Below are 25,468 nucleotides of genomic sequence, written 5' to 3'. Positions count from 1 at the left end.
TCTTGCATCACCTCAGGACAAAAATCTTCAACAAAATGAAACTTAAGATTCTCATGCTCAGTAACTCCTTTCTGATGAGCAATCCGAATGAAGTGCTCCTTAGTATTTACATTGTGACATCGAAGAATTACATGACGCGGTTTTGGTTTCAGCGCCCGATGTGTGCGGTTGAGTGCAGGAAGGGAAGAAAATACCTCCGAGCCAAAGACCTCCATTAAGAATTTTTAAGATAGTACACAGGGCCCATATGTCCAAAGATAAATTGGCACATATTTTTTCCTAATATAAGCCCTATTTGTGACAGATGTAACGCAGAAGTGGCTACTCTGACTCAAATGTTTTGTTCTTGTGTTAAGTTTAAATAATTTTTGGTGGGATGTGTTTGGAATATTATCTAAAGTTATAGATGCGGATGTTCATCGTAATACACTTACAGCAATTTTTGGGATTATTCCAGAGGAAGCATTTTATCTATTTGATATTGACATTATATGCTGTTTATATGTTTTTTTATATATTATCTACTTGTTAAACTCCTCTTCCGATTTGTATATTCTTTATTTGGAAACCAATAAAAAAGATTGAAAAATGAGATGAAGAATTGAGAAAAAAACTGAGTAAGATCCCGGCTCTCAACGTCCTCACTGAGTCTATTATTCACAAATTCAGTCTGTGGCTTCGACTCTCCAAATCAGTAATCTTGATTTTGTTCTGCTCCAGGGTTTGAGTGGTTGAACTTCATTTCATTTCCAAAGAATTCAATTTGCGATCTCTCTGTTTCCCAGCTTTAATAAGCTCTGAAATTTGCCGCTGCTGTTTTTCGTTCTTCTTTTCAAGTGTTGCCAATGTACCTTCACTCTCCTTTAACCATAATTCCAAGGGAATAAATCTTTTATCAAGTTCTTCATCCAAAAGATTCTAGATAGCCAGTAAAGTAAGTTGAAACTTTTTAGGCTGTTCAAAGACATCTTCTTTCTTTCCATTTTCACTGCCGGTTCCCTTGCCTTCGGCTAATGACTTTCTTCCTCTGTAAGCCATTTCAGTCGATTAAAATTCAAATTCAAACATATAAAAGTGTTATAAACACTTTGATAAAGATATTAAAGGGGTGGTAAGTAAATTTAAAATGAACAGAGCAAAGCCGGAATGCAACCTACTCCATGTAGCGCCTCCATGAGAGTCCTTCGCCTAATGTAGCCTAACGCGCACATTCCCAAAAATGTAGCTACACGTCGCGGCAACACAGACTGCAAGTACTGTGATTGGTCCACTTGGCAGCAGCCAGTTTCCTCCTGTGAATGTCCTGTCGCTTCGAAGTTGGAAGGTGGACCACATCAAGGAGAGGTTAGGTGAGGTAGTCATAAAATATGTACATGTGCACGACTCTTCATTGGCAGACAATAAAAACTTGAAAATGGCATCAAAATCGTGCAAAGAAATTTCCACCAACATTGCTTTGGACATCGCGGACTGCACAAAGTAATGGAAAAACTGCTCATTTTTCTGCGTTGCAGTAATTTCAATAGAAGTAACACTTCTGCAACATTGATTAGCTCCAACTCCAACAAGACGTAGTCAGCAGTCGCCATTGTTCCCAACTCAACATGAGTCAATTCAACACAGTAGCACAGAACCCCAACACCAACTAGCGTTTTGGCAGAGCGACGCAGACACACGAACTCACAAGTAGAAATGCTCACAATGGCATAGCGTCTATGCAGAGGTATAATTCAGGCTTCAGCAGGTGAACGGCTTCTCCCCAGTATGAACTGACCGGTGTGCTTGTAGGTGGGAGGACTGAGTGAATCCCTTCCCACAGTCTGAGCGGGTGAACGGCCTCTCTCCAGTGTGAACTCTCTGATGTAACTTCAGTTTAGATGACAGAGTGAATCCCTTCCCACAGTCCGAACAGGTGAACGGCCGCTCCCCGGTGTGAACTCTCCAATGTACCTTCAGTTCAGATGACCGAGTGAATCCCTTCCCACAGTCTGAGCAGGTGAACGGTCGTTCCCCAGTGTGAACTCGCTGATGTACCTTCAGTTTGCATGATTGAATGAATCCCTTCCCACATTCTGAGCAGATGAAAGGCCGCTCCCCAGTGTGAACTCTCCAATGTACCTTCAGTTCAGATGACCGAGTGAATCCCTTCCCACAGTCTGAGCAGGTGAACGGTCGTTCCCCAGTGTGAACTCGCTGATGTACCTTCAGATTGCATGATTGAATGAATCCCTTCCCACATTCTGAGCAGATGAAAGGCCGCTCCCCAGTGTGTACTCTCTGATGTACCTTCAGTTTAGATGACTCAGTGAATCGCTTCCCACAGTCCGAACAGGTGAACGGCCGCTCCCCGGTGTGAAGCCGCTGGTGAACCAGTAGGGTGTATGACTGAGTGAATCCCTTCCCACAGTCTGAGCAGGTGAACGGCCTCTCCCCAGTGTGAACTGACTGGTGGCTCAGTAGCTGAGATGACAAAATGAATCCCTCCCCACAGTATGAACAGGTAAACGGCCTCTCCCCAGTGTGAACTGACCTGTGTGCTCGTAGGTGGGCTAACTGTGTGAATCTCTTCCCACAATCTGAGCAGGTGAATGGTCGCTCTCCACTGTGAATTCGCTGATGTATTTTCAGTTTAAATGACTGAGTGAATCCTTTCCCACAGTCTGAGCAGGTGAACGGCCTCTCTCCAGTGTGAACTCGCTGATGTACCTTCAGATTGCATGACAGAATGAATCCCTTCCCACAGTCTGAGCAGGTGAACGGCCGCTCCCCAGTGTGAACTTTCTGATGTACCTTCAGAAAAGATGACCGAGTGAATCCCTTCCCACAGTCTGAGCAGGTGAATGGCCTCTCCCCAGTGTGAACTCGCTGATGTTTCTTCAGATCAGATGAGCAAATGAATCCCTTCCCACAGTCTGAGCAGGTGAACGGCCTCTCCCCAGTGTGAACTCGCTGATGATTCTGTAGGTGGGATGACTGAGTGAATCCCTTCCCACAGTGTGAGCAGGTGAACGGCCTCTCCCCAGTGTGAACTCGCTGATGTACCTTCAGATTAGATGAATGAGTGAACCCCTTCCCACAGTCTGAGCAGGTGAACGGCCGCTCCCCGGTGTGAACTCGCTGATGAGCCATTAGGTCATATGACCGAGTGAATCCTTCACCACAAATTCAGCAGATGACCAGCCTCTGCTCAGTGTGAACTGACTGGTGTGTCCACAGGTGGAAAGACCGACTGAATCCCTTCCCACACACAGGATAGGTGAATGGCCTTGCCCTTTAGATGAAATGTCCAACTGTATCTATTCCCACTGTCTGAGCAGATGAATGGGTTCCCCACCTGTTTGAAATGACGGGCGTGCCAGTCGGTCAGATGATCGAGTGAATCCCTCCCCACAGTCTGAGCAGGAAGGATGATTGTGTGAATCTCTTGCTCCTCTTCTTAAGTATCTGGACAGAGACAGCAAAACTGGTGTGTTGTGTTCGGGATTCCCGTAGACAAATTCCTTGTCATTTTTAACCTGTAAAAAGATTTACAAAATCCATCGATGGGTGTAGGACAACATTTCAGATGAGATCACTTGAGTTGTCAAGGTGTGATATGACATCACACTGTTACAGTGAGGTTGAACCGAAGTTGGTGAGAGAAACTATCTCCTGACTGGGCACAGTGGATGGATGGATGGATGGATGGATGGATGGATGGATGGATGGATGGATGGATGGATGGATGGATGGATGGATGGATGGATGGATGGATGGATGGATGGATGGATGGATGGATGGATGGATGGATGGATGGATGGATGGATGGATGGATGGATGGATGGATGGATGGATGGATGGATGGATGGATACTTTATTCATCCCCATGGGGAAATTCAACATTTTTTTCCAATGCCCCATACACTTGTTGTAGCAAAACTAATTACATACAATACTTAACTCAGTAAAAATATGATATGCATCTAAATCACTCTCTCAAAAAGCATTAATAATAGCTTTTAAAAAGTTCTTAAGTCCTGGCGGTTGAATTGTAAAGCCTAATGGCATTTGGGAGTATTGACCTCTTCATCCTGTCTGAGGAGCATTGCATCGATAGCAACCTGTCGCTGAAACTGCTTCTCTGTCTCTGGATGGTGCTATGTAGAGGATGTTCAGGGTTTTCCATAATTGACCGTAGCCTACTCAGCGCCCTTCGCTCAGCTACCGATGTTAAACTATCCAGTACTTTGCCCACGACAGAGCCCGCCTTCCTTACCAGCTTATTAAGACGTGAGGCGTCCCTCTTCTTAATGCTGCCTCCCCAACACGCCACCACAAAGAAGAGGGCGCTCTCCACAACTGACCTATAGAACATCTTCAGCATCTCACTACAGACATTGAATGACGCCAACCTTCTAAGGAAGTACAGTCGACTCTGTGCCTTCCTGCACAAGGCATCTGTGTTGGCAGTCCAGTCTAGCTTCTCGTCTAACTGTACTCCCAGATACTTGTAGGTCTTAACCTGCTCCACACATTCTCCATTAATGATCACTGGCTGCATATGAGGCCTAGATCTCCTAAAGTCCACCACCATCTCCTTGGTCTTGGTGATATTGAGACGCAGGTAGTTTGAGTTGCACCATATCACAAAGTCCATATCACCATATCTGGAATGATCATCAAACTGTCTGATGTTCTTCCTGTCTCTCTAAGAATGGGGCATTTCTGCCATCGTCAATTTGTGACTTGGCTCAGTTTGACTCTCTCCATTGGTATTATTCCCTGTTCCCACTGAGCTGCCTGGCCCCACAGTAACTGAAACACTCTCACCGAAAAAGCCGGCAGTGCATTCCATGCACCCACCAGTCTCTGTGTAGAAAACTTACCCCGACATCCCCTTGGTATCTATTTCCAAGCACCTGAAAACTCTGCTCCCTCGTGTTAGACATTTCAGCCCTGGGAAAAATCCTCTGGCTATCCACACGATCAATACTCCTCATCATCTTATACACCTAACAAAGTTCTAAACATAAACACGGAAATTATACATTGCTTTGAGGATTTGTTGGACGTATACAAAATGATGAGGGAGAAGATTGGGTAAATAAATGCAAGCAGCTTTTTCCACCGAGGGTGGGTGGGATGACAACCAGAGGTCAGGGGTAAGTGGGGAAGGTGAAAATTTAATGGGAACATGTGGAAAAGCTCTTTACTGAAATGGTTGTGAGAGTGTGGAATGAGATGCCAGAACAAGTGGTGAATATGAGCTCAGTTTCACCGTTTAAAAGAAGTTTGGATGTGAGCCTGGATGGTAGGGGTATGGATTTTTTATAAAAAGGGCCCAAAGGATATCGGGAACCAAATTCACCACAACCACAAACTGTTCCTGCCACTGCCATCCAGGAAACGGTACCACAGCAAAAGGACCAACAGGTTCCGGGACATCATCTTCCACCAGGCCATCAGACTGATTAATTGATTTCTATGTTTTCTAGACTGTCCTATATACAAACTAATTATTATAAATCAATTTCAATTACACATTGCACATTTAGACAGTAATGTAACGTAAATATTTCTGCTCTTCATCCATATGAAGGATGTGCATAATAAAGTCAATTCAATTCACCCTCTCCACTATCTGTTCTGTCTTTCTGGCTCCCATTCCCCCTACAACTTACTTAAACCATATCAGCCCCAACCCCCACTACCTCTAGTAAGCCTTACCACTAAGATATTAGTTGTCTGTTGTTCTGTTCCCCTAACTAACAAATCCACTTATCAGCCCTTTGACTTTCCTCCCCCCAACAGTTTCCAAAGTGTTCCACTTGTTGTTGTCCGGGCATGGCCATTGGAGTACTCTGCGATGGCTATTTAACCTCATTCTCCTTCCTGACTCTCACCCAGTTTCCTGTGTCCTGCACCTTGGGTGTAACTCACCTCTCTTCATGTCATATCTTTCACCCCCTCCTACTGCTGGATGATCTGGAATTCACCCATTTCAAGATCCAACACCTTAAAGTGCAGGGTTACAAGCTGAAGCTGGATGCACATCTTGTAGGTGAGGGCATCAGGGACACTGGAAGTCTCCCCTCCTTCCCTCCAATATTCCCTCTAATTTGTAATAACCAGTGTGCACATGAATCTTGTACTGTGCATTTTTACCCAGTGACAACATGTGCACAGTGAATTTTATATAGAGATATATTCATTTTCACAGCTGGCAAATCGCGGTCGATAGGAACTTTGATCTCCTCTGGGTTTGATCAAGTTCATCTGCACTCTCACACAACCTATGTAGCAGGCCTGGAACGGGTAATGAAGGATTTTCTCACCAAAGCTTTTGCACATTGTCCATATGTGGTTTGCTTGCTAAATTACACTTTAAAAAGTCAGATTTTCAAATATCACTCCACTTCTTCCCACTTGCAAATTCTCCAGCAACTTTAGCACCAGCACATGCACACAGGCATCGCCAGTTTCTGGACTCTACATAGACATTTCCCCTGAACTCTCCCCCAATGACTGACGGTGGTGAACTCAGTGATGGCAATGCCAATGAATATGAAGGGAAGGGCAGTAGTCTGTCTCACTGGAGTCTGGCACATTTGTGATGTGAAAGCTACTTGTTGCCCAAGGCAAAGGTGCTTTATATCATTACGTACCCAGAGAGGATGGGACAAAACATGTTCTCACCAGTAGAAAAGTCCAGAGCAAGAGGAGGTAGAACAAGCAACACACACAAAATGCTGGAGGAACTCAGCAGGTCGGGCAGCATCTATGGAAAAGAGTACTAATGCTGAATTCCTCCAGCATTTTGTGCGTGTTGCTTAGATTTCCAGCATCTGCAGATTTTCTCTTGTTAGTGATTGGAGGTAAAACAAAGGCGATTTTCTCAACTGGTGATGTAAGATTTTGTTCCCTTTCTCCGAGTTCCTAATCCTTGCATTTAGATAGCTGGAGCTCAGCTCTGTCTGAGAGATCCATCGGTTCCCATTCCCTCTTCAGCTGGAGCACCCCGGGGCCCGTGTACGGATCATGGGGTTGAGAGAGAGGGGAGAGAACAGGACTGTCCGGGATTGCGGGTCACGGTGTCCGAAATTCACAGGAATTATTCCGAAGTTGACGTTTAAGATAAAAACATGGAGAATCGCTCTTACCTGCAACCGACATTTTCAAAGCCTTCTGTGTACTGCGTGCATGCGTGAAACTCAGGGACGTCCTCCGCCTGATGTCTGTGCATTTCATCGGCGCTTTAGCGCCGGCGAAATTCTTAACGCATGGCCCTATGGGTAATCACGGTGCCATTAACCATTTCTGCAAGCACCGGTTCAATGTCCATACCTCATGTTTTTTCGTGGGTATAGAAAAATCTGCAGCTGTTTTAACGCAGAAAGCGGCTCCCATAAGCAATATACTCAATATCAACGTGTATCTAATGCCAAAGTAAAATGCAGATATAAAACACAGGAGATTCTGCAGTTGCTGGAAATACAGAGACGCACTCACACAAAATGCTGGAGGAACTCTGCAGTTCAGGCATCAACTAAGCGGTGGAGTACACAGGCTGGGCATGCTGAAGGGGCTCGGTCCAAACGTTGTCTATTTATTCCTCTCCACAATTGTTGCCTGACTGTTGATTTCCATCAGTATTTTGCAGAAATTAATCACCTTTTTTTTGATCAACCAGTTTCCAAATACTTCTAATCTTTCACTTTTAACCACATCGTGCTGGTCTTATACGTCCTCCTCCTCTGGACCCCATCTCTCTCTGGAGCCCCTGACTCAGGCTGGCAACACTTCGGTTTCTGACTCTGCACCATCGAAGATTCACTCGCGAGTCTGCTGTCAGACTTTAGAGGTGCATTGAATTGCGAGACCGCAGGTTCTTTTACTGAGAGAGATCGAGAGAGAGAGGACGTCAAAACCACAGAGAGCTCATCGTCTTATTCACCCTGGAGAAAATCATGTAGGTGTATGAATTTCAGCCCAGGGCTGAAACGGCTAACACAAGGGGGAATAGGTTTAAGCTGCTTGGAAGTAGGTACAGGGGAGGTGTCATTCATAAGTTTTTATAAGCAAAGAGTGGTGTGTGTGTGGAATGCACTGACAGCAACAGTGACAGAGCCGGATACAATAGGGTCTTTTAAGAGACTCTCAGATAGGTACATGGAGCTTAGGAAAATAGGTGGCTATGTGGTAGGGTAATTCTAAGCAGTTTCTAGAGTAAGTTACATGGTCGGCACAGCAATGTCGGCCAAAGCATCTGTAATGTGTTGTAGATTTCTATGTTTCTATGAAATTCACGGGAAATCTCCTATCCCACGGAGTGGTGACTAGTTGCAACCTGTCATCTCAGGGAGAGTGAGAAGGGAACGGCAGGGGTAGATTTTCATATACTGATATGGAACAGAAACATGGGCGGGGACCAGATGGGCCGAGTGGCGTTTCTTGTGTACATTGTGAGTGTGGTAGAAACAGTAAGTACCTGAGACATGGGATTTGACACAGAACTGATTTATCTTTCACAGATACACAATATTAAACACCAGTCTAGTTTAAGGCTAACATCAGTAGAACAGACTCCTCCAATGCTCAGTGACCAGGGTTCAGTCCTGGGTGAGATGAGAAGCCGCAAGAACTGGAGAATCTGACAGTAACAGTCCCTCATGAACCTGCAGCTGCCTTCAGTCACCGTGATGGTTAAACATTTAACACAGAGATGATTAGACCTTCCTCCCTGATGTAGGAGCGCTCAGACCGAAGATGTGGGGGAGAAGGAAAAAAAAAAGATAATAAAGTTGTTTGCACAGTTAGGGATAAACAGGTAGAGGAAGAGGTAGAGAGTTTCTGAAATGCATCTATTTTAATGCTAGGAGCATTGTAAGAAAGGTAGATCAGCTTAGAGCATGGATTGATAACTGGAAATATGATGTTGTATTTATTAGAGAAACATGGTTGCAGGAGGGGTGTGATTGGCAACTAAATATTCCTGGATTTCGTTGCTTCAGGTGTGATAGAATTGGAGGGGCAGGAGGGGGAGGTGTTGCATTGCTTGTCTGAGAAAATATTACAGCATAGACATTGACAGGATAGATTACAGGGCTCGTCTAGGGAGCCATTTTTGGTGGAATTGAGGAATGGGAAAGGTGTAGTGACACTTATAGGGTGGTATCATAGACCACCTAATCGGGAGCGAGAATTGGAGCAGCAGATTTGTAAGGAGATAGCAGATACTTGTAGTAAGCACAAGGTTGTGATTGTGGGAGATTTTAATATTCCACAGATAGAAACATAAAAAATAGATGCAGGAGTAGGCCAAAGTGAATAACGTCACATTTATCCACATTAAATTGCATCTGCCTTGAATTTGCCCACTCACCTAACCGAGCCAAGTCACCCTGCATCCTCCTCACAGCTAACACTGCCGCCCAGCTTCGTGTCATCCGCAATCTTGGAGATGCTGCATTTAATTGCCTCGTCTAAATCATTAATATATATTGTAAACAACTGGGGTCCCAGCACTGAGCCTTGCAGTACCCCACTGCTGACTGCCTGCCAATCTGAAAAGGTCCCGTTTATTCCCACCCTTTGCTTCCTGTTTGCCAACCAATTCTCTATCCACATCAATACCATACCCCCAATACCATGTGCTTAAGTTTGCACACTAATCTCCTGTGTGGGACCTTGTCAAAAGCCTTTTGAAAATCCAGATATACCACATCCACTGGTTCTCCCCTATCCACTCTACAAGTTACATCTTCAAAAAATTCTATAAGATTTATCAGACATGATTTTCCTTTCACAAATCCACGCTGACTTTGTTGGATGAATTCACCTCTTTCCAAATGTGCTATGATCACATCTTTGATAACCGACTCTAGCACTTTCCCCACAACCGATGTCAGGCTAACCCGTCTATAATTCCCCGGTTTTTATCTCACTCCTTTTTTAAAGTGGGGTCACATTAGCCACCTTACAATCCTCAGGAACTAATCCAGAATCTAAGGAGTTTTGAAAAATTATCAATAATGCATCCACTATTTCTTGGGCTACTTCCTTAAGCACTCTGGGAGGCAGACCATCTTGCCCTGGGGATTTATCTGCCTTTAATCCCTTCAATTTACCTAACACCACTTCCCTACTAACATGTATTTCCCTCAGTTCCTCCATCTCGGTCCCCTACTATTTCCAGAAGATTATTTATGTCCTCCTTAGTGAAGACAGAACCAAAGTAGTTATTCACTTGGTCCGCCATATCCTTGTTCCCCATGATCAATTCACCTGTTTCTGACTGTAAGGTACCTACATTTGTCTTAACCAATCTTTTTCTTTTCACATATCAATAAAAGATTTACAGTCAGTTTTTATGTTCTCTGCCAGCTTTCTTTTATAATCTTTTTTCCCTTTCCTAATTAGGCCCTTTGACCTCCTCTGCTGGACTCTGAATTTCTCCCAGTTCTCAGGTATGTCACTTTTTCTGGCTAATTTACTATCCCTGATTTCCCTTGTCAGCCACGGGTGCACTACCTTCCCTGGTTTATTCTTTTGCCAAATTGGGATGAACACTTGTTGTAGTTCATCCATGCAATCTTCAAATGCTTGTCATTGCATATCCACCATTAACCCTTTAAGTATCATTTGCCAGTCTAGCTTAGCTAATTCACATCTCATACCTTCAAAGTTACCCTTCTTTAAGTTCAGAACCTTTGTTTCTGAATTAACTATGTCACTCTCCATCTTAATGAAGAATTCCACCATATTATGGTCACTCTTACACAAGGGGCCTCGCATGACAAGATTGCTAATTAACCCTTCCTCATTGCTCAATACCCAGTCTAGAATGGCCTGCTCTCTAGTTGGTTCCTCGACATGTTGGTTCAGAAAACCATCCCGCACACATTCTAAGAAATCCTCTTCCTCAGCACCCTTACCAATTTGGTTCACCCAATCTATATGTAGATTGAAATCACCCATTATAACTGCTGTTCCTTTTTTGCACGCATTTCTAATTTCCTGTTTAATGCCATCCCCAACTTCACTACTACTGTTAGGTGGCCTGTACACAAATCCCACCAGCGTTTTCTGCCGCTTAGTGTTACGCAGCTCTACCCATATCGACTGCTCATCCTCCAGGCTAATGTCCTTCCTTTCTATTGCGTTAATCTCTTCTCTAACCAGCAATGCTACCCCACCTCCTTTTCTTTCCTGTCTATCCCTCCTGAATATTGAATATCCCTGGATGTTGAGCTCCTATCCTTGGTCACCCTGGAGCCATGTCTCTGTGATTCCAACTATATCATATTCATTAATAACTATCTGCACATTCAATTCATCCACCTTATTACGAATGCTCCTTGCATTGACACACAAAGCCTTCAAGCTTGTTTTTACAACACTCTTAGCCCTTATACAATTATGTTGAAAAGTGGCTCTTTTTGATTTTTGCCCTGGATTTGACTGCCTGCCACTTTTACTTTTCACCTTACGACTTTTTGCTTCTGCTCTCATTTTGCACCCCTCTGTCTCTCTGCACTTGTTCCCATCCCCCTGCCACATTAGTTTAAATCCTCCTGAACAGCAGTAGCAAATGCTCCCCCTAGGACTAGGAGGAGGGACAGCCCTCAGTGATTCCTGTGTTTGCACCCTGGAAGCCTCAAGAAATGATAATGATCATGAATCAGGCCCCAGATAGAAAAGAAAAACCAGCAGAGTTTGCTCAGTGTGTCCACAGTACTACACAAATGTTTAATGCGACTCCGCAAGATTTATTCAGTCTCTGCTGCATGATTCTCTCAGCTGCTGAGGGGCGGAAATGGAAGGCAGAATTGAGATACCAAACCTATCAGGAGTTACAGGCGGGAAACCATAATGAGAATGAACAGACAGACCAGATTATTCAAGCCTTGGAAAGGGCTCTCCAGCAACCTGTAAACATCACTAAAGTACCTGAATGCAAACCTAAGCCTGGGGAATCAGGACCAGACTATTGAGAGCGATTTGTGGCCTGCTACGGCACCTTCGCAGGAGACCAAGCCTTTAATGCAGGAGACAGCCCAGATATAAATCAATTGTGATGAGGCATCCCACTACCACACGCTCTTTTAGGAAGTGGACTCCTGAAGCTGAACAGGCCCTGAGAGACTGCTTCGGTACTACTAACTGGGATGTACTGCAAGGGGGGCTCTGTGGGGGCGTTGAGGAGGTCACTGAATGCACATCGGACTATATTAACTTTTGTGTGGATGCCGTTGTTCCTGTTAGAACTGTTCGCTGCTATCCCAATAATAAGCCCTGGATCACTAGTCACATCAAAGGCCTCCTAAACCAGAAGAAGAGGGCCTTTAAAGATGGTGATCGGTTGGAGCTTAAAAGAGTTCAGAAGGAACTCAGAGTACAGATAAGGGGGGCAAAGGAGCAGTATAGGAGGAAGCTAGAACAAAAGCTGCAGAAAAAAAGCATGAAGGAGGTGTGGGATGGGATGAAGATCATCACCGGATGTGGTGCAAAGCGGGGGGCAAACATATGGAGATGTGGAGAAAGCGAACCAGCTGAACAACTTCTTCAATAGGTTCGACAGCACAATCTCACCCTCACCGCAGAACTCCACACCAGGCTTACTTCCCTCACAGGAAAATAGCCACTCACAGGAGACCTGGCCCACGCCCAGGATTACGGCTGCACAGGTGGAAGGTCAACTGAGGAAGATCTGTACCAGCAAGGCGGCTGGACCGGATGGAGTTTCCCCACGAGTACTGAGGGCCTGTGCGACTGAACTGGGAGAACCACTACAGCGCATCTTCAACATGAGTCTAGATCAGAGAAGAGTACCCAGACAGTGGAAAACATCCTGTATTGTCCCGGTACCGAAGAAACCACAACCAAAGGAGTTGAATGACTTCAGACCTGTTGCCTTGACGTCGCACGTGATGAAGACCATGGAGCGGCTGATAATACAGAATCTGAGGCCACAAACCAGGCACGCCCGGGATCCGCTTCAGTTTGCGTATAAGGAGAAGGTGGGAGTGGAGGATGCTATCACGTATTTGCTGCACAAATCACTCTCTCACCTAGATGGGGTCAGTTGTGCTGTGAGGATTACATTCCTTGACTTCTCTAGTGCCTTTAACACCATCCAGCCCAAGATCTTAAAGCACAAACTAACGGAGATGGGAGCAGACTCTCACATGGTGGATTGGATAGTGGACTACTTGACAGATAGACCTCAGTATGTGCGGTTGGGAGACTGTACGTCTGACACGGTGGTCAGCAGCACAGGTGCGCCACAGGGAACCGTACTCTCTCCGGTCCTGTTCACCCTGTACACATCAGACTTCCAATATAACTCAGAGTCCTGCCATGTGCAGAAGTTCGCTGATGACACGGCCATAGTGGGGTGTGTCAGGAATGGACAGGAGGAGGAGTATAGGAAACTGATTCAGGACTTTGTGATATGGTGCAACTCAAACTACCTGCGTCTCAATATCACCAAGACCAAGGAGATGGTGGCGGACTTTAGGAGATCTAGGCCTCATATGGAGCCAGTGATCATTAATGGAGATTGTGTGGAGCAGGTTAAGACCTACAAGTATCTGGGAGTACAGTTAGACGAGAAGCTAGACTGGACTGCCAACACAGATGCCTTGTGCATGAAGGCACAGAGTCGACTGTACTTCCTTAGAAGGTTGGCGTCATTCAATGTCTGCAGTGAGATGCTGAAGATGTTCTATAGGTCAGTTGTTGAGAGCGCCCTCTTCTTTGTGGTGGCGTGTTGGGGAGGAAGCATTAAGAAGAGGGACGCCTCACGTCTTAATAAGCTGGTAAGGAAGGCGGGCTCTGTCGTGGGCAAAGTACTGGAGAGTTTAACATCGGTAGCTGAGCGAAGGGCGCTGAGTAGGCTATGGTCAATTATGGAAAACCCTGAACATCCTCTACATAGCACCATCCAGAGACAGAGAAGCAGTTTCAGCGACAGGTTACTATCGATGCAATGCTCCTCAGACAGGATGAAGAGGTCAATACTCCCCAATGCCATTAGGCTTTACAATTCAACTGCCAGGACTTAAGAACTTTTTTTAAAGCTATTATTAATGCTTTTTGAGTTAGTGATTTAGATGCATATCATATTATTACTGAGTTAAGTATTGTATGTAATTAGTTTTTGCTACAAGAAGTGTATGGGACATTGGAAAAAATGTTGAATTTCCCCATGGGGATGAATAAAGTATCTATCTATCTATCTAATGATGGGAATCTGTCCCCCCAGTTCAATGCCCTACTGCTCCAATGCTTACCAACTAAGTTAGCCAACATGATTAAAACAAATATATGGATTGGCCTGACAATGACCGAAATCGAATGCGACGAGCTTTGACATATCATTAGGACCCAACTTTCGAATCCCCATCAACCCCGAAGGGAACTAATATTAAAGGTGAATATGCTCAGCGGGAAGAAGGACGCGAGCGGGCTATATCTGAGGAACAGAAATGGGAACAAAAACCTACCAAGGGACAGGTGGGGACAACAACCCGTTTAGAAACTGACGAGAAGATGCTTCCAACCATGAGTGCCAACCCTCAGGAAGAGCCCAATGTAATATTGCAAGTTGCTGGAAATCCGGTTCCATTTATAATTGATATGAGGGCAACCACAACCACTCTCGATCAGGAAATAGTATCGGAAAAGGAATTCCAGCTATCAGATGCCACAATCACTCTGTCTGGTTTCGAAGGCACGGAACGTATGTATTCACGTAACCAGCCACTGCAGGTGGAATTCCAGGGGAAGCAGTGTGAGGTTTCATTTACTGTCACCACCAGACGGGGGTGTAATCTCGTAGGGAGAGACTTGCTCTGTCCGTTGGAAGTCGAGATTCTATGCACGGACAAGGATATCATGCTGGAACTGCGAACAACTGATAGCTTCCTCAGTTTCTGACCACCCAGTGGTGGGCACTTTATCTGGACTCCAGTACATTTGAACCCCTTCTGCCAGCGGCCGACTCTCATGTGACTCTGTGCTATGACCCTACGTGGTGCTCAGCTGAGGAAAGCTAATATTATGCACCCCTCGAGTGACAGAAATTGCCAGTCATGGTGATTGGACAGGTTAATGTAAGAGACGGCATTGCATTTCTTGCTGAAGGTCCAGATTTCTTTTGGCGACAGACAGGATTGGTGGTTCCCCATACCACCTTCAGGGTTTGCCCTGGGTTCAAGCCAAAGAGCCTAGGGCTCCTTGCCTACACCCTGTCGAAACAGGCCTCCAGCACAGAGGGAGACTGGCAAAACTTTGCCGTGGGCCAACCGATACTGGAAGGAGTCTGAGGTGAAAACAGGACATCTGGTAAGACATTCTTTTAATAGTGACCAAACCCAAGATGTGATACCCCATCTTTGGGCAATTTCAGTCCATGAAGTCAGCCCTCCTGTCCGGATCACAGTGAAGGAAGGACAGACTCTCCCATCCATTCCGCAATACCCCCTCTAGCCTGTCCGGATCACTGTGAAAGAAGGACAGACTCTCCCATCCATTCTGCAATACCCCCTCTAGCCCGTCTGGATCACAGTGAAAGAAGGACAGACTCTCCCATCCATTCTGCGATACCCCCTCTAGCCTGAGGCAACGTTTTATGAGGATGGAAACTCTTTTGTGGATCCAGCAGGAAAACGATATTCTGACTATGCAATAGTGATGGACAGTGAAGTAATTGAACAGGCATCTTTTGAAGCAGCTGTCTCCGCCCAGAAGGCTGAGCTGTTTGCTCTGACTCGTGCCTGTATCCCAGCAACAGACTAAAGTGGGAACGTTTACACAGACTCCCGTTATGCATTTGGAATTGTACATGACTACGGGGCTCTCTGGGAACATGGGGATTCCTGACTTCCTCTGGCCACCCCATTAGTAATGCCACCATTGTAAACAACTTACTCACCACTCTACAGCTACCTCGAGTTTTGTTCTTCTCAGGGGGACGCCTCTGAGGAGGAGTGAAAACTGTGGTCCCAGATGGGGTGCCAGAAAGACTCCAACATAGGTTTTTGGATCACCCAGCGGGACAGGTTTGTGTTCCTACATAGTTTTTACCAATATTGGCCGATTATATACATAATTGTACACACCTGGGAAAGGAGGGAATGGTTGGTATCCTGTACCCTGCACACCGGGTACGACTCCCTTGACAGGTGGATCTTTTTCGTGTCTACAAGTTGATTTTATTGAATTGCCTAGAGTATATTGCTATAGATACTGCTTAGTTATTATAGATGTGTTTAGTAGATGGATTGAAGCTATTCCAACTACCATTAATACTGCTGTGACTGTTGTGAAGGTATTATTAAGGGAAATAATTCCCAGGTACAAGCCAGAGATGCTGAGTTCAACAATGGCTCACACTTTACGGTGAAAGTAAATGAAAGAGTATGTAACAAACTAGCTATCAAGCAACAATTACACTGTGTACACCACCCACGGGCCGTTGGCAGAGTGGAAAGAGCCAATGGCACTCTGAAGAGTAAACTGGCCAGGCTAACAGTGGAGACTGGACTCACTTGCTTGAAGGTCTGACCATTAGCCCGATTCCACATGAGGGTTACCCCACAGGGGAAAACAGGGCTGTCACCAGCTGAAATCATTTCTGGACGGCCCATGAGGACACCCTGGTAACAAAGTCTCAGGATTAAAGGCAAAGTGAATAAGAATAAGGAACCTTGGTTCTCGATGGATATTTGAACTCTGATAAAGAAGAGAGAGATGTAGATAGATAGAATTGTAAAGCCTAATGGCATTGGGGAGTATTGACCTCTTCATCCTGTCTGAGGAGCATTGCATGTATAAGAAACAGGGAGCAAAGAAGGTACTTGAGTAGTATAAAAAGTGCAAACAAATACTTAGATAGATAGATAGATACTTTATTCATCCCCATGGGGAAATTCAACCTTTTTTCCAATGTCCCATACACTTGTTGTAGCAAAAACTAATTACATACAATACTTAACTCAGTAAGAATATGATATGCATCTAAATCACTAACTCAAAAAGCATTAATAATAGCTTAAAAAAGTTCTTAAGTCCTGGCAGTTGAATTGTAAAGCCTAATGGCATTGGGGAGTATTGACCTCTTCTGAGGAGCAATGCATCGATAGTAACCTGTCGCTGAAACTGCTTCTCTGTCTCTGGATGGTGCTTTGTAGAGGATGTTCAGGGTTTTCCATAATTGACCGTAGCCTACTCAGCGCCCTTCGCTCAGCCACCGATGTTAAACTCTCCAGTACTTTGCCCACGACAGAGCCCGCCTTCCTTACCAGCTTATTAAGACGTGAGGCGTCCCTCTTCTTAATGCTTCCTCCCCAACACGCCACCACAAAGAAGAGGGCGCTCTCAACAACTGACCTATAGAACATCTTCAGCATCTCACTGCAGACATTGAATGACGCCAACCTTCTAAGGAAGTACAGTCAACTCTGTGCCTTCCTGCACAAGGCATCTGTGTTGGCAGTCCAGTCTAGCTTCTCGTCTAACTGTACTCCCAGATACTTGTAGGTCTTAACCTGCTCCACACATTCTCCATTAATGATCACTGGCTCCATATGAGGTCTAGATCTCCTAAAGTCCACCACCATCTCCTTGGTCTTGGTGATATTGAGACGCAGGTAGTTTGAGTTGCACCATATCACAAAGTCCTGTATCAGTTTCCTATACTCCTCCTCCTGTCCATTCCTTACACACCCCACTATGGCCGTGTCATCAGCGAACTTCTGCACATGGCAGGACTCCGAGTTATATTGGAAGTCTGATGTGTACAGGGTGAACAGGGTGTACAGGGTGTAAGGAAGAAATCAGGAGGGCTGAAAGAAGACATGAGGTAGCGTTGGCAGTCAAGGTGAAGGTGAAGAGCTTCCACACGTATATTAATAGCAAAAGGATAGTTATGGGATAAAATTGGTCCCCTTGAAGATCAGAGCGGTTGGCTATGTATGGAACCAAAATAAATTGGGGAGATGTTAAATGGTTTTTTTGTGTCTGAATTTACTAAGGAAACTGGCATGGAATCAATGGAAATAAGGCAAACAAGTATTGAGGTCATGGAACCTATACAGATAGAAGAGGATGAGGTGCTTGCTACTTTGAGGCGAGTAGATAAATCTCCAGGACCTGACAGGGTATTCCCTCGGACCTTGAAGGAGACTAGTGTTGAAATTGCAGGGGCCCTGGCAGATATATTTAAATGTCGTTATCTACGGGTGTGGTGCCAGAGATTTGGAGGATAGCTCATGTTGTTCTGTTGTTTAAAGTAGGCTCTAAAAGTAATCTGGGAAATTATAGGCTGGCAAGTTTGATGTCGGTCATGGGTAAATTATTGGAAGGAGTACTAAGAGATAGGATCGACAATTATTTAGATAGACAGGGACTTATTAGGGAGAGTCAACATGGCTTTGTGCCATGTTTAACAAATATATTAGAGATTTTCAAGGCGGTTACAAGGAAAGTGGATGAAGGCAAGGCAGTGGATGTTGTCTACATGGACTTCAGTAAGGCCTTTGACAAAGTCCCGCATGGGAGGTTAGTTAGCAAGATTCAGTCACTAGGTATACATGGTGAGGTAGTAAATTTGACTGGGAATTGAGAATGGGAGAAGTCAGAGAGTGGTAGTGGAGGATTGCTACTCTGAGTGGAGGCCTGTGACTAGTGGTGTACCACAGGGATCAATGCTGGGTCCACTGTTATTTGTCATCTATATCAATGATCTGGATAATAATTTGGTAAATTGGATCAGCAAATTTGTTGATGATACAAAGATTGGAGGTGTAGTGCACAGTGAAGAAGGTTTTCAAAGCTTGCAGAGGGATCTGAACCACCTGGAAAAATGGCAGATGTAGTTTAATACAGACAAGTGTGAGGTATTGCACTTTGGAAAGTCAAACCAAGGAAGAACGTACAAGGTAAATGGCAGGGTACTGAGGAGGGCACTAGAACAGAGGGATCTAGGAATACTGATACAAAATTCCCTAAAACTACCTGTGTCTCAATATCACCAAAACCAAGGAGATGGTGGTGGACTTTAGGAGATCTAGGCCTCATATGGAGCCAGTGATCATTAATGGAGAATGTGTGGAGCAGGTTAAGACCTACAAGTATCTGGGAGTACAGTTAGACGAGAAGCTAGACTGGACTGCCAACACAGATGCCTTGTGCAGGAAGGCACAGAGTCGACTGTACTTCCTTAGAAGGTTGGCGTCATTCAATGTCTGCAGTGACATGCTGAAGATGTTCTATAGGTCAGTTGTTGAGAGCGCCCTCTTCTTTGTGGTGGCGTGTTGGGGAGGAAGCATTAAGAAGAGGGACGCCTCACGTCTTAATAAGCTGGTAAGGAAGGCGGGCTCTGTCGTGGGCAAAGTATTGGAGAGTTTAACATCGGTAGCTGAGCGAAGGGCGCTGAGTAGGCTACGGTCAATTATGGAAAACCCTGAACATCCTCTACATAGCACCATCCAGAGACAGAGAAGCAGTTTCAGCGACAGGTTACTATCGATGCAATGCTTCTCAGACAGGATGAAGAGGTCAATACTCCCCAATGCCATTAGGCTTTACAATTCAACTGCCAGGACTTAAGAACTTTTTTTAAAGCTATTATTAATGCTTTTTGAGTTAGTGATTTAGATGCATATCATATTATTACTGAGTTAAGTATTGTATGTAATTAGTTTTTGCTACAACAAGTGTATGGGACATTGGAAAAAAGGTTGAATTTCCCCATGGGGATGAATAAAGTATCTATCTATCTATCTATCTAAAAGTGGCATCACATGTAGATCGGGTAGTAAAGAGAGCTTTTGGTACATTGGCCTTTATAAATCAAAGTACTGAATATAAGAGTTGGAATGTAATGGTGAGGTTGTATATTGCATTAGTGAGGGGGAATTTGGAGTACTGTGTGCAGTTTTGGTCACCGAATTACAGGAAGAATATTAATAAGGTTGAAAGAGTGCAGAGAAAGTTTACAAGGATGTTGCCGGGACTTGAGAAACTGAGTTACAGAGAAAGGTTGAATAGGTTAGGACTTTATTCCCTGCAGCGTAGGAGAATGAGGGGCGATTTGATAGAGATATATCAAATTATGATGTGTATAGATAGAGTGAATGCAAGCAGGCATTATCCACTGAGGCTAGGGGAGAAAAAAAACCAGAGGACATGGGTTAAGGGTGAAAAGTTTAAAGGGAATATTGGGGGGGGGAGCTTCTTCACAACTGTGTCTGACTGGTACTGGCATAACTGGTTCTTCTGGGCACATTCAGTCTCACTCCCAACTATTTCCTACCTTCCTTTGTGCAGCTATGTAATGTCTAAAGGACCAGTGTTTGAGTAAATGAGACTCACCAAACTTTCTCCCGACTGAATCACTGGAATCTCCAAGTCAGATGGGTTCTCTCCAGTTGATGCTCTCAATCCTCGGGCTGGTTCACTTGTTGCTGTTCCCTTGTCTTCAGTCGTGGTTTTTCTTCCAATAAATCTCTCACTGCAGGTCTAACGTTAACATGAAAGATAATGAAGCACGTTAACAATGAAAAGGAGGACCAAACATTTCTGCTTAATGTTACTAGGAACAAAACTCACTGAAATTTAAACGTTGGCAAATATAATGATCTCAGTGAACAATCTTTAATTGTCCCTCACACATCACAAAACAATACGGGATAAGAAGGAGCCATCATTCAGTCATGGTAAGACACAAGACACAGGAACAGAATCAGGTGATTCAATCCATCTGGTCTGCTCCACCACTCAACCATTCAATCATAGCTGATTTTTAATCCAACACCATATTCCTGCCTTCCTCCTGTAACCCTGAAGCTACTCAGCAATCATCAGTATATTAATCTTCACAAATAGACCCAAATGGCAGCCTCAAACAAATTCTGCAGCAACAAATTCCACATCTTTAGGCCAAATTTTTTTTCTCATCTCAGTTTTAAAGGGAAGCAAGTTTATTTTGAGACCGTGCTGTCAGATCACAGACTCTCCGTCTAATGAAAACATCCTCTCCATGTCCACTGTATCCAGGCTTTTCAGCATTCGGTAGGTTTACTTAACCATACATCCCCACACCACCCCCACTGTCCCTCTGAACTCCATTGAGCACAGGTCCAGAGCCATCAAATGCTCCTCATATATAAATCCGATCATTCCTGAGATTATTCATGTGAACCTCATTAGCAACGACTGCACTGTACACATTTCCAGGAATAACAGACAAATCGGTTCCAGGATAATTTACAGGGAAAAGTTGTGCTTCCTTTACTGTTATACTATCACTCCATTTCCAGATTAAAACAGGAACATTTCAGGAAATTTGTATTACAGATCCTAGGATACAGATCTTGTCTTGTCTATAATGGACCGACCGCCGTCGCTGGAGTATAAACGTGCAGGAGTAATGTATGGCTCAGCTCTACTGCGGGGAGCTGAGGCTCGAACCATTCTCCCCCTGGACTTCCCAGTCCGTCGGTAAAGCAGGCAGTGAAATCAAAGATCCCCACAACCTGGGACGTTCTCCTTTCTCACCCACCCCACTCCGGAAGAAGACACAACAGCCATAAAGCTCCAGAACAAATGCGAGAAGCCTCAGGAAACGAGGCGAGTTCGGGGAAGTTGATGGGACTCAGCGGCCAAAATCACACCACGTGATCTGGCGTCACAAAGCGGAGGGCGGGGCGAATCTGCGGCACACAGCCTCACGTGACCTGACGGCGGGACTTCCATTTCAATTCTGCGGAAACAGACAGCCTGGGCTCCTGGTTTGGATCGTTCAATGCAGATTAAGTGAAGTCGACACATTTCTGACGAGCCCAGATAGTTTGGAAACAAATGAATTCCTGGCCCACAGTTCAGGGCTCACGGCCAACATCGGATCTCCCCGCTCGGGATCGGTCTCAATACTCACCGATGGGAAAGTGATATCTTCGGCCCGCAGACAGTGATCCCGATGGAAGAGACGAAAGTCTTTCACGAACACACAGCCGACCCACTTCAGCTCTGAGCGGAGAGGATTACACCGTCCACCCGGAGACGGTGAACATGCGCGAAGAGATTGTTACATCATCGGGAGGCGGGGCCTCGGAAACAGACACGCAGATGCTGCCCATTTGCGGTTAAATGGGAGGGGCAAACGGGATCACGTGTCAGTATTGGCGACACCCCCTCCCCACCCAGGCAGAGACTCCAGCTACTCATTAGTCTGTGGAAAGAAGCAAACTTGCCGCTCACATCACCTCTCACCTTAAATGTATTAGACATTTCAACCCCCAGGAAAAATATATCGTCTGTCCACTCGATCATTCCTCTCTTAATCTTATAAACGTCCATCCAGTCTCACCCCAGCCTGCGCCGCTCTGAAGAAAACAACACAAGTTTGTCCAGCCTCTCGTTATAGCTCATGCCCTCTAATCCAGGCAGTATCCTGGTAAACCACTTCCCCGCCCTGTCCAAAGCCCCGACATCCTTTCGAGAATGGGGGCGACCAGAACTGTATGAAACACTCCAGATGTGGGCTAACTAGTTTTATAAAACTGTGTTACGAACTGTAACGGTTTAGAAACGAACAAGCAGCAATGGAGTTCGCACTGGAGTCTGGTTTTGATGTTAAAACCATTCTCTTTATTAGTATCTACTTATAGTAGCTTAATGAAATAAAGGAAAGTTAACAGTGTTATGTGTATATATGTGTAAATATAATTCCCAAACTATCGAGCGTGAGGGAACAAAGCTTAGAGTCTTGAGATGGAAAAGTAGGAAAGTTCAGTAATCCACGGAATAAATGATGGGAGAGAGATATTTGTAATCCAGGGTGAAACGTAGAGAAAAGGCCGTTACTACAAAATAACCGCCGACGACTTTCTTATCCGTTGAATCTGTCCACATACGAGTTATCAGCGAAAGTGGACCTGTCACAGGAATACCGTCTTCCAGGGGTTACCAAACAACATACCCAGGCAAGGGTTAACACAAGATATTCCAAAACTCACACCTATGGATTATACGAAGTGACAGCCACACACGTTCGTTGTGGTTCCGTGTACCGATGATCAACCCACTCTTGTGGGCACAGGAGAGTTCCAAGCCTCAGCTGCGACTAACTGAAGCTATCAGCTTTTCCAGTCTCTCTCTGTCTCTTTAGACTGGCCGACTGCCTGTCTGCAGTCTGCTGTCTGCCTGTCTCTCTCTCTTGTGGTTCAGTCCACAGTCAGCGCTGTCAGACTGTGACTGACGTCATAGTCCCGCCTCCTTGGAGTCTGAGATTCCTCTGATCATCGACACTGTTCAGGGTTTTGCATTTAACAGTGTACTGTCTCATACATTCGACCTACCGAGCTGCCAAGATGATCATCACTAATCAAATCTCACTGAGATTTCTCAGGTCCTGTTGAATTTATTGCCAAGTGCACAAGTACGGGAAGGTACAGGTACAGAGAAACACTGACTTGTGGCAGCATCACAGGCAAGTACATTCAGATAACACACGGAACACAAATTATACGATTCTCTGTCAGTCACAATCTGTAAATATGTTTTAAGTCATTAACGATATATAAAATACATTTTGTCATGATCAATATTAAAATGAGCATTTTGTGTCAACAACAGACTTGGAAATGTTGAATTTGATACCTGTCTCCATTCCTCCTGTAATCCACAACCAGCTCCTGTGTTTTTGTCACAATGAGGGAGAGGTTGTTTTCTTGACACCACTGTGTCGGGGTGATGACTTCTTCTCTGTCGGCTGCCTCGTTATTATTTGAGATTAGGACAGTCAGTGTAGTGTCGTCAGCAAATTTAATTAGCAGATTGGAGCTGTGGGTGGCGACACAAGTCATGGGTGCACAAAGTAAAGTAAGGGGCAAGAAGCCAACCCTGTGGGGTATGTGTGCTGAGGGTCAGAGAGAGATAGAGAGGTGCGCGAGCCCATACTTACCACTTGCCGGCTATCTGACAGGAAGTCCAGGATCCAGCTACTCAAGGCAGGATGAAGGCCGAGGTCTCTGAGCTTCTTGTCGATACGTCACGCCTTCGTATGGCTACTGCTCTGCCCATGACTGCAAGGAACTGCAGAGAACATCAGAGAAACAAGCCTCCCCTCCATGGACTCTTCCTACACTTCCCCTGCCTCGGAAAAGCAGGCCATGTACTCAAAGACCCTCACAACCTGGACATTCTTGCGGCAAACCCGCTCCCCCATCGGGGAAGAGATACAAAAGCCTTAAAGCGCGAACCACCCGGCTCAAGGACGGCTTCCTGTCTGTGGTTATAAGCCAAATGAATGATAAAATAGACTCGACCTCACAATGTAACTCGACGTGACCCTGCACCATATGTCTATCTGCACTGCACTTTCTCTGCAGCCATAATGCTTTGTTACATTGTTGTTTTGTCATTTTTATTTTTAGAATCTTTTTTACTAGTACATAATCTTCTACAGCTATAGAATGAAACAAGACTTCAATAGATTAATATGTATAAAATTAATAAAGCTGAAGAAAAAAACTAATCGTAAAATATGAATATGGAAAATATATATAGGAAAAAGAAGGAAAAAGGAACCCCATCTAACTAGGGGGAGAAACCCACTAACTACAAAAAAGGGGAAAAAACCATTAAGAATCAACCCCCCGGAGCAATACGTTTAACCATCATCTAAATATAAAAATAGAATCATTAACCGCCATTTCATATTTATAAAAAAATTAAATTGGAAGGAAACCATATAGCATAATTCAAATTAAATGATAATATTTAGCAAAGAACCCCATCTTCTCTCAAAATCGAATCGAGGATCAAAAGTTCTACTTCTAATTTTTTCAAACTAAGACATAACATTCCTTGAGAAAACCATTCAATTAATGTAGGGGAAGAAAAATCTTTCCATTTTAATGAAATAGCCCTTCTTGTCAGTAGCGTAACAAATGCAATTACTTGTTGATCTGAAGATGAAATACCCTGAATCTGATGTGAAGCTATTCCAAATAGAACAGTCAACCTATTAGGTAGTAAATTAATTTTCAGAGCTTTAGAACTTGTTGAAAATAAAGACTTCCAAAACGATTTTAATGATGAACATGACCAGAACATATGTGACAATGTAGCAACTTCAGTTTTATATATATCACAGCATTTGTCAATACTAGAAATATTTTAGATAGTTAATAATATAAATAATTATTGTTAAATAATAACGGTGAACAATTTTAAATTGAATTGGCACATATAGAAGAAGAATTTCCGTTTTTCAAAACTCGATGCCAATCTTCATTAACAAAGGCCATATTAAGTTCTCTCTCCCAATCTTGTTTAATCTAGATAGATAGATAGATAGATAGATAGATAGATAGATAGATAGATAGATAGATAGATAGATACTTTATTCATCCCCATGGGGAAATTCAACACTTTTTTCCAATGTCCCATACACTTGTTGTAGCAAAACTAATTACAT

The 25,468-nt window shown here is 44.4% G+C and overlaps 1 protein-coding gene across 1 annotated transcript; it reads right to left on the bottom strand.

The window, feature by feature from the left end:
• Positions 1-918: 918 nt before the first annotated feature.
• LOC140721265 (uncharacterized) lies at positions 919-22,028 on the bottom strand. Its single transcript, XM_073036115.1, has 4 exons — positions 21,923-22,028; positions 20,359-20,505; positions 1,775-3,515; positions 919-1,027 (listed from the first exon to the last, which is right to left on the bottom strand). Exons 3-4 carry the CDS (start codon positions 3,127-3,129, stop codon positions 919-921), a joined length of 1,464 nt encoding a protein of 487 aa, XP_072892216.1. The 5' UTR covers positions 3,130-3,515; positions 20,359-20,505; positions 21,923-22,028.
• Positions 22,029-25,468: the final 3,440 nt, after the last annotated feature.

The sequence above is a fragment of the Hemitrygon akajei genome, unplaced genomic scaffold (assembly GCF_048418815.1).
Source record: "Hemitrygon akajei unplaced genomic scaffold, sHemAka1.3 Scf000053, whole genome shotgun sequence".
NCBI classification, from domain to species: Eukaryota; Metazoa; Chordata; class Chondrichthyes; order Myliobatiformes; family Dasyatidae; genus Hemitrygon; species Hemitrygon akajei.
The sequence above is the reverse complement of the archived record's forward strand: the minus strand, read 5'-3'. Positions and strand labels throughout refer to the sequence as shown.

Bases quoted from the DNA above. Each gene is read 5' to 3' on its own strand.
- LOC140721265 (XM_073036115.1), bottom strand. From the start codon at position 3,129: ATGGCTCATCAGCGAGTTCACACCGGGGAGCGGCCGTTCACCTGCTCA. The intron at 1,028-1,774 runs GTCAGTTCATAC...AATGGCTTACAG, and splicing joins TCCCACCTACAAGCACACCG to AGGAAGAAAGTCATTAGCCG.